Source organism: Oncorhynchus nerka, unplaced genomic scaffold (genome assembly GCF_034236695.1).
Source record: "Oncorhynchus nerka isolate Pitt River unplaced genomic scaffold, Oner_Uvic_2.0 unplaced_scaffold_1044, whole genome shotgun sequence".
Classification (NCBI taxonomy): Eukaryota; Metazoa; Chordata; class Actinopteri; order Salmoniformes; family Salmonidae; genus Oncorhynchus; species Oncorhynchus nerka.
In genome coordinates this window covers 57,501-67,500 of record NW_027040265.1, presented here as the reverse complement: position 1 = coordinate 67,500, position 10,000 = coordinate 57,501, and the positions used below count along the sequence as shown (strand labels likewise).

At 54.8% G+C, this 10,000-nt stretch overlaps 1 protein-coding gene across 1 annotated transcript in view; it reads right to left on the bottom strand.

The window, feature by feature from the left end:
* Positions 1-170: 170 nt before the first annotated feature.
* The window catches only part of LOC115117815 (glutamate receptor ionotropic, NMDA 2A-like), a gene marked incomplete at its 5' end in the record, with an annotated part of 54,901 nt that continues 45,071 nt past the window's right edge, over positions 171-10,000 (bottom strand). Inside the window, 2 exon segments of the mRNA XM_065016305.1 lie at positions 171-5,606; positions 5,871-6,087. Coding sequence (XP_064872377.1) covers positions 3,877-5,606; positions 5,871-6,087 — 1,947 coding nt within the window.

Below are 10,000 nucleotides of genomic sequence, written 5' to 3'. Positions count from 1 at the left end.
GCTAGCTCTACCCAGCTCTCACTGAACTAGATCTACCCAGCCATCACTAAGCTAGCTCTACCCAGCCCTCACTAAGCTAGCTCTACCCAGCCCTCACTAAGCTAGCTCTACCCAGCCCTCACTAAGCTAGCTCTACCCAGCCCTCACTAAGCTAGCTCTACCCAGCCCTCACTAAGCTAGCTCTACCCAGCCCTCACTAAGCTAGCTCTACCCAGCCCTCACTAAGCTAGCTCTACCCAGCCCTCACTAAGCTAGCTCTACCCAGCCCTCACTTAGCTAGCTCTACCCAGCTCTCACTAAACTAGATCTACCCAGCCATCACTCTTCCCGAGACCTGTCAAACCAGGACCGACTTCTTCCTGCTCTCTGTTGTAAGCTCTCTCTACCTTGTCTCTCTCTCTCTGTCTCTCTCTCTCTCGTCTCTCTCTCTCTACCTTGTCTCGCTCTCTCTCCTCTTCTCTATTTCTTGTCTCTCTCTCTCTCTATCACTCTCTCTCTCTCTCTCTCTCTCTCTCTCTCTCTCTCTCTCTCTCTCTCTCTCTCTCTCTATCGCTCTCTCGCTCTCTCCTCTTCCTCTCTCCCTGCCAGATATGCTGGTGGCCATATTTGTCATGATAAGAGGCGTAGTGGCCACATCAAACACCAACCATCTGGCAGGCTGTCTGTCTCCCCCTGTCCTACTCCTCCTCTCCTCTCCTCTCCTCTCCTCTCCTCTCCTCTCCTCTCCTCTCCTCTCCATCTCTCTATTAGGCTGTCTGTCCCCCCCCCTCTTCTTCTCTCTCCCTGGGTTGAGCTACACTACGGCTACCTCCCTGTCTGTCTGTAGGTCTCCCTGTCGGTCTGTCCTTCTGTTTACCAAGTCACAGAGCTGTAGACTAGCTAGACAGACTAACAGGGGTAACAGAGGGGAGGAGAGGGGAGGAGGGGGGAGGAGTGAGGAGGAGGGGGGATGAGAAGCCAATTCCAGATCCAAGCCCCTCCTCTCTAACTCTCTCTCTCCTGATTCCTCCTGCTCTCTATCTCTCTCTCCTGATTCCTTCTCCTCTCTATCGCTTTCTCCTGATTCCTCCTGCTCTCTATCTCTCTCTCCTGATTCCTTCTCCTCTCTATCTATCTCCTGATTCCTCCTCCTCTCCATCTCTCTCCTGAATCCTCCTCTCTATCTCTCTCCTGATTCCCCATCCTCTCTATATCTCTCTCCTGAATCCTCCTCCTCTCTATCTCTCTCTCTCTTGATTCCTCCTCCTCTCTATCTCTCTCTCCTGATTCCTACTCCTCTCTATCTCTCTCCTGATTCCTCCTCCTGTCTATCTCTCTATCCTGATTCCTAGTCCCCTCTTTCTCTTTCACTCCCGAATCCTTCTTGTCTCTTTCTCTCTCGCTTCTGATTCCACCTCCTCTCTATCTCTCTCTCCTGATTCCTCCTCCTCTCTCTCTCTCTCTCTCCTGATTCCTCCTCCTCTCTAACTCTCTCTCTCCTGATTCCTCCTGCTCTCTATCTCTCTCTCCTGATTCCTTCTCCTCTCTATCGCTTTCTCCTGATTCCTCCTGCTCTCTATCTCTCTCTCTCCTGATTCCTTCTCCTCTCTATCTATCTCCTGATTCCTCCTCCTCTCCATCTCTCTCCTGAATCCTCCTCCTCTCTATCTCTCTCCTGATTCCCCATCCTCTCTATATCTCTCTCCTGATTCCTCCTCCTCTCTATGTCTCTCCTGAATCCTCCTCCTCTCTATCTCTCTCTCTCTTGATTCCTCCTCCTCTCTATCTCTCTCTCCTGATTCCTACTCCTCTCTATCTCTCTCCTGATTCCTCCTCCTCTATATCTCTCTCTCTCCTGATTCCTACTCCTCTCTCTCTCTCCTGATTCCTACTCCTCTATCTCTCTCCTGATTCCTCCTCCTCTATGTCTCTCTCTCTCCTGATTCCTCCTCCTCTCTATCTCTCTCTCCTGATTCCTCCTCCTCTCTCTCCTGATTCCTCCTCCTCTCTCTCCTGATTCCTCCTCCTCTCTATCTCTATCTCTCCTGATTCCTCCTCCTCTCCATCTCCTGAGTCCTCCTCCTCTCCATCTCTCTCTCCTGATTCCTCCTCCTCTCTCTCCCCTGATTCCTCCTCCTCTCTATCTCTCTCTCCTGATTCCTCCTCCTCTCTATTTCTCTCTCTCCTGATTCCTCCTCTCTCTCTCCTAATTCTTTCTCCTCTCTATTTATCTCTCTCCCGATTCCTCCCCCTCTCTATTTATCTTTCCCGATTCCTCCTCCTCTCTATCTCTCGCTCCTGATTCCTCCTCCTCTCTATCTCTCTCCTGATTCCTCCTCCTCTCTGTCTCTCTCTCTCCTGATTCCTTCTCCTCTCTATCGCTTTCTCCTGATTCCTCCTGCTCTCTATCTCTCTCTCTCCTGATTCCTTCTCCTCTCTATCTATCTCCTGATTCCTCCTCCTCTCCATCTCTCTCCTGAATCCTCCTCCTCTTTATCTCTCTCCTGATTCCCCATCCTCTCTATATCTCTCTCCTGATTCCTCCTCCTCTCTATGTCTCTCCTGAATCCTCCTCCTCTCTATCTCTCTCTCTCTTGATTCCTCCTCCTCTCTATCTCTCTCTCCTGATTCCTACTCCTCTCTATCTCTCTCCTGATTCCTCCTCCTCTATATCTCTCTCTCTCCTGATTCCTACTCCTCTATCTCTCTCATGATTCCTCCTCCTCTATGTCTCTCTCTCTCCTGATTCCTCCTCCTCTCTATCTCTCTCCTGATTCCTCCTCCTCTCTATCTCTATCTCTCCTGATTCCTCCTCCTCTCTATCTCTATCTCTCCTGATTCCTCCTCCTCTCTATCTCTCTCCTGATTCCTCCTCCTCTCTCTCTCCTGAGTCCTCCTCCTCTCCATCTCTCTCTCCTGATTCCTCCTCCTCTCTCTCCCCTGATTCCTCCTCCTCTCTATCTCTCTCTCCTGATTCCTCCTCCTCTCTATTTCTCTCTCTCCTGATTCCTCCTCTCTCTCTCCTAATTCTTTCTCCTCTCTATTTATTTATCTCTCTCCCGATTCCTCCCCCTCTCTATTTATCTTTCCCGATTCCTCCTCCTCTCTATCTCTCGCTCCTGATTCCTCCTCCTCTCTATCTCTCTCCTGATTCCTCCTCCTCTCTGTCTCTCTCTCTCCAGATTCCTCCTCCTCTCTATCTCTCTCTCCTGATTCCTCCTCCTCTCTGTCTCTCTCTCCCCTGATTCCTCCTCCTCTCTATCTCTCTCTCTCCTGATTCCTCCTCCTCTCTGTCTCTCTCTCCTGATTCCTCCTCCTCTCTCTCTCTCCTGATTCCTCCTCCTCTCTGTCTCTCTCTCTCTCCTGATTCCTCCTCCTCTCTGTCTCTCTCTCTCCTGATTCCTCCTCCTCTATGTCTCTCTCTCTCCTGATTCCTCCTCCTCTCTCTCTCTCTCCTGATTCCTCCTCCCCTCTTTCTCTCTCTCCTCATTTCTCTCCTACAGTCTGTCTGTCTGTCTGTCCATGAATCATATGACGGGCCAAACCTCTCACTACAACTCCCCTGGAAGGAACAGAGAGATCAGTAGAGAGAGAGAAAGATCTACAACTCCCCTGGAAGGAACAGAGAGATCAGTAGACAGAGAGAGAGAGAGAGAGAAAGAGAGATCTCCAATTCCCCTGGAAGGAACAGAGAGATTAGTAGAGAGAGAGAGAGCTTCAACTCCCCTGGTACGTGGTATCTGGCTATAGTAGTAATAGTAGTAGTAGTTGTAGTAGCAGAAGAAGAAGAAGTGTGTCTATGGCATCCTAAGTGGATAGTAGATAGTTATAAACTATAATAAAACACAGCAGAAAGACTTCGTAATAACCTACTAATAATTATAATCATTAAGTGAATTAAACGTCTGACTCCAGACTGGGTATCTTCTTATAAACCCGTCTATTGCTGAACTGGGCTGAGTTTAGTACCCCTCGCGGTGCGGCTGAGTAAGAACTCGTCTTATTGGCTACATAAGGCATCACATGCTCTGTAATGTACATGTCATTGGCTGGTATCCGTCCTCCGTCCCGGGAGCAGTAGGAAGCGGCGGATTTGACCGAGGATCTCAGATTGTTTTCGTTGCGTTGCGATGTTTTGAGCCCTCCTCCTCCTCCTCCCAGCTGCTTGTAAATGTCGGAGGAGCTGCGTCCGTGGACGAGGCGCGCGTCGTCCCTCAGCGAAGACGCCATGAAGGGGTTGTCAGAGCCGTGTTCGGGGTACAGCGACTTGCTCCGTTTGTTCTCCTCCAGGTTGAACAGCATCGACCTGGAGCCCAACAGCTTGTCGGCCTGGCGGACGCTGAACAGGTTGGCGTAGGGAGAATCGTCCAGGAAGCAGCGGTCTTTCTCTTTGAGGCTGACGGAGCGAGCCGGACGCCCCAGATCTATTTCTTTAGGCTTCTCCAGCATGATGTTGTCGAACGAGTGTTGGCGGGACATACGCAAGCGGTTTCTCTTCTGGACGTGCGGACCGTCCGTCTGAGGCCAGTAGTGGCCGAACATCTCGTCCTGATGTTGATGCATCATTCCCTGGTCGGTCAGCAGGGCGTCCTGGAGCAGCTGGTCTTCACTGATGTCGTAGAGGTTAGCAGTGTGGAGGCACGCTTCGCAGCGGTTGTAGGGCGAGCGGGCGGCGGCGGAGGCGGCTGCGGCGGCGGCGGCGACAGAAGCGGTGTTTGTGGGCGTGTAGTGACCCGGGGTGTAGCTGCTACTGGCAGGGAACTTGGACAGACAAGAGCGGCAGTGGGTCTGTTTGGAACGGTCGTTGGTCTCGTGGGGCGACAGGGACAAGCTCTTATCCTTCACGCCGTAGTGTTTGGAGTAAGTCGAGTCCGGGAGCAGGTCCACGTCGGCGTGGTGCAGCGGGGACGAGTTGAGGTGGATGATTGGCTGATCCTGACACTTCCTGTAGTTGTCGTTGTGGTCAGAGTAGATCTCTGGGTAGTCCAGGTCGTCGGTGGCCAGGCCTCGACTCTCGCGGTAGTGTAAAGGATCAGAGTTGAGATTGAGTTCTGAGTCTATGGTGTAGATCTGTCCTTGTCCCTGTCCTCCCACTCCTCCACCCCCTCCGCTGCCCTGCTTAGTCTTTAAGTAGGACAGCTCTACGTCGCTACAGTCCCTCGGGTATTTAGACGGCAACTGTCTTTTTTTTAATCCGTCCTTGTTCTTCAGGTGCTTGTTGTTTTCTGGGTCCTGGTACGAACCGCCTCCTCCTCGGCTGGAGCAGTCGGAGATGTCTGAGTGAGCTGCTTCCTCCGGAAGGTATCGTTGCGTCTTCATGGAGATGCGGGGGTCGGGGGACAGCATGTCGGGGCCCGGGACACCTGGACCCTGCCGCATTGTGTCCACGGACTTCTTCCACAGGCCTCTGGGTTTGGCGTTGGTCTGGGCGGCGTCCGCGCTCACCGCCACCTCCACGGAGTTTGGGTTTGACTCGTTGAGGGTCAGAGGGTGCTGTCCGCCTTGGAAGATGTAGTTATTCAGGTGGTCTTTGTGTCGGTTGGCCAGGTACGCCTGGAGGTCACCCGTATCGCCGTAGATCACCTCTTTAGGGGCGTAGCTTCGATTGTCGGCGTAGATGAAGTTACCTTAAAATAAAATATATATTTCAAATAACTGACTTGTTAAATAAATAAAATATATATTTAAAATAACTGACTTGTTAAATAAAGGTTAAATAAATAAAATATATATTGTTTTTAATGATTCGAAATGCATTTGTATACACTATTTATGGTTGTAATGTGTTTGTAAAATAAGAAGAACCATCCTCATCGATTTAAAAAACCATTTATATCCACGATGTTGTAATGTGTTTGAATCAAAAATTAAAAAATTGAGAGAGAAAAAACCTTTCTCAGCCATCATATCCATGATCATGGGCCCCGCCGAGTGCATGAATTCAGCCGCTCGCTTGGGGGAATTAATCCTGGACGCAGACAGGTTGGACATGTTGGTCATCTGTTTGGCTGACTTGATGAGCTTCAACATGTTAGCCTGAGGGCTAAAATCCAGCTCTGATTTCTTTTTCATGTCGATGTGGACGCCGTGGATACAACTCCAAATCCCCTACAGAGAGAGAGAGAGAGAGGGCGAGAGGGCGAGAGAGAGAGAGAGAGAGAGAGGGCGAGAGGGCGAGAGAGAGAGAGAGAGAGAGAGGCGAGAGGGCAAGAGAGAGAGAGAGAGAGAGAGAGAGAGAGAGAGAGAGAGAGAGAGAGAGAGAGGGCGAGAGGGCAAGAGAGAGAGAGAGAGAGAGAGAGAGAGAGAGAGAGAGAGAGAGGGCGAGAGGGCGAGAGAGAGAGAGAGAGAGAGGGCGAGAGGGCAAGAGAGAGAGAGAGAGACAGAGGGCGAGAGGGCAAGAGAGAGAGAGAGAGAGAGAGAGAGAGAGAGAGAGAGAGAGAGAGAGGGCGAGAGGGCAAGAGAGAGAGAGAGAGAGAGAGAGAGAGAGAGAGAGAGAGAGAGAGAGAGAGAGAGGGTGAGAGGGCAAGAGAGAGAGAGAGAGAGAGAGAGAGAGAGAGAGAGAGAGAGAGGGCGAGAGGGCGAGAGAGAGAGAGAGAGAGAGGGGCGAGAGGGCAAGAGAGAGAGAGAGAGAGAGAGAGAGAGAGAGAGAGAGGAGGAGAGCGAGAGGGCAAGAGAGAGAGAGAGAGAGAGAGAGAGAGAGAGAGAGAGAAGGAGAGAGAAAGAGACACAGATTATCATCTATGGATCATCATTTGAAGTCTGACTGTTCTCTAAAAGTCTGTCTTCTGGTAACTATGACCCATGTATTCTCCTTCCCAGTAAAGGATCATTCATCAGGATCACATTAGTATCGACTGACTCAGCATCTGAGAAACCATCTCATTCATTTCTCTGAACATTTAACATAATTACTTAGATAGTATTCCTAACCTTATTGAAATGAATATTACTACTGTCTGTCCCTCTCCCCAGCCCCTCATCTCCCTCTCCCCAGCCCCTACCTCCCTAATACCCCAGCCCCTCACCTCCCTAATAACCCAGCCCCTCACCTCCCTAATACCCCAGCCCCTCACCTCCCTCTCCCCAGCCCCTCATCTCCCTCTCCCCAGCCCCTACCTCCCTAATACCCCAGCCCCTCACCTCCCTCTCCACAGCCCCTACCTCCCTCTCCCCAGCCCCTACCTCCCTAATACCCCAGCCCCTCACCTCCCTCTCCCCAGCCACTCACCTCCCTATCCCCAGCCCCTCACCTCCCTAATACCCCAGCCCCTTACCTCCCTCTCCCCAGCCCCTACCTCCCTAATACCACAGCCCCTCACCTCCCTCTCCCCAGCCCCTACCTCCCTAATAACCCAGCCCCTCATCTCCCTCTCCCCAGCCCCTACCTCCCTAATACCCCAGCCCCTCACCTCCCTAATACCCCAGCCCCTCACCTCCCTAATACCCCAGCCCCTCACCTCCCTAATACCCCAGCCCCTCACCTCCCTCTCCCCAGCCCCTACCTCCCTAATACCCCAGCCTCTACCTCCCTAATACCCCAGCCCCTACCTCCCTAATACAGCCCCTCACCTCCCTCTCCCCAGCCCCTCCCTCCCCAGCCCCTACCTCCCAATACCCCAGCCCCTACCTCCCTAACACCCCAGCCCCTACCCCAGCCCCTACCTCCCTAATACCCCAGCCCCTCACCTCCCTCTCCCCAGCCCTCACCTCCCTATCCCCAGCCCCTCCCTCCCTAATACCCCAGCCCCTTACCTCCCTCTCCCCAGCCCCTACCTCCCTAATACCACAGCCCCTCACCTCCCTCTCCCCAGCCCCTACCTCCCTAATAACCCAGCCCCTCACCTCCCTCTCCCCAGCCCCTACCTCCCTAATACCCCAGCCCCTACCTCCCTAATACCCCAGCCCCTCACCTCCCTAATACCCCAGCCCCTCACCTCCCTCTCCCCAGCCCCTACCTCCCTAATACCCCAGCCCCTATCTCCCTAATACCCCAGCCCCTCACCTCCCTAATAACCCAGCCCCTCACCTCCCTCTCCCCAGCCCCTACCTCCCTAATACCCCAGCCTCTACCTCCCTAATACCCCAGCCCCTACCTCCCTAATACCCCCTCAGCCCCTCCCCAGCCCCTCCCTAATACCCCAGCCCCTACCTCCCTAATACCCCAGCCCCTACCTCCCTAACACCCCAGCCCCTCACCTCCCTCTCCCCAGCCCCTCACCTCCCTAATACCACAGCCCCTTACCTCCCTCTCCCCAGCCCCTACCTCCCTAATACCCCAGCCCCTCACCTCCCTCACCCCAGCCCCTACCTCCCTAATAACCCAGCCCCTCACCTCCCTCTCCCCAGCCCCTACCTCCCTAATACCCCAGCCCCTACCTCCCTAATACCCCAGCCCCTACCTCCCTAATACCCCAGCCCCTCACCTCCCTCTCCCCAGCCCCTCCCTAATACCCCAGCCCCTACCTCCCTAATACCCCAGCCCCTACCTCCCTAACACCCCAGCCCCTCACCTCCCTCTCCCCAGCCCCTCACCTCCCTAATACCACAGCCCCTTACCTCCCTCTCCCCAGCCCCTACCCCTAATACCCCAGCCCCTCACCTCCCTCACCCCACCCCAGCCCCTACCTCCCTCTCCCCAGCCCCTACCTCCCTAATACCCCAGCCCCTACCCCAGCCCCTCACCTCCCTAATACCCCAGCCCCTCACCTCCCTCTCCCCAGCCCCTACCTCCCTAATACCCCAGCCTCTACCTCCCTAATACCCCAGCCCCTACCTCCCTAATACCCCAGCCCCTCACCTCCCTCTCCCCAGCCCCTCCCTAATACCCCAGCCCCTACCTCCCTAATACCCCAGCCCCTACCTCCCTAACACCCCAGCCCCTCACCCCCTCTCCCCAGCCCCTCACCTCCCTAATACCCCAGCCCCTTACCTCCCTCTCCCCAGCCCCTACCTCTTTAATACCACAGCCCCTCACCTCCCTCTCTCCCCAGCCCCTACCTCCCTAATAACCCAGCCCCCCCTCCTCCTCTCCCCAGCCCCTACCTCCCTAATACCCCAGCCCCTACCTCCCTAATACCTCAGCCCCTACCTCCCTAATACCCCAGCCCCTCCCTGATACCTCCTCACCTCCCTAATACCCCAGCCCCTACCTCCCTAATAACCCAGCCCCTCCTCCCTAATACCCCAGCCCCTCCCCCTAATACCCCAGCCCCTCCCCCTCTCCCCAGCCCCTACCTCCCTAATACCCCAGCCCCTCACCTCCCTCTCCCCAGCCCCTACCTCCCTAATACCCCAGCCCCTACCTCCCTAATACCCCAGCCCCTCACCTCCGTACCTCCCTCCCTCTCCCCAGCCCCTACCTCCCTAATACCCCAGCCCCTACCTCCCTAATACCCCAGCCCCTCACCTCCCTAATACCCCAGCCCCTCACCTCCCTCTCCCCAGCCCCTACCTCCCTAATATCCCAGCCTCTACCTCCCTAATACCCAAGCCCCTACCTCCCTAATACCCCAGCCCCTCACCTCCCTCTCCCCAGCCCCTCCCTAATACCCCAGCCCCTACCTCCCTAATACCCCAGCCCCTACCTCCCTAACACCCCAGCCCCTCACCCCCTCTCCCCAGCCCCTCCCTCCCTAATATCCCAGCCCCTTACCTCCCTCTCCCCAGCCCCTACCTCCCTAATACCCCAGCCCCTCACCTCCCTCTCCCCAGCCCCTACCTCCCTAATAACCCAGCCCCTCACCTCCCTCTCCCCAGCCCCTACCTCCCTAATACCCCAGCCCCTACCTCCCTAATACCTCAGCCCCTACCTCCTAATACCCCAGCCGCTAGCTCCCTGATACCCCAGCCCCTCACCTCCCTAATACCCCAGCCCCTCACCTCCCTAATACCCCAGCCCCTACCTCGCTAATACCCCAGCCCCTACCTCCCTAATATCCCAGCCCCTACCTCCCTCTCCCCAGCCCCTCACCTCCCTAATACCCCAGCCCCTACCTCCCTAATACCCCAGCCCCTACCTCCC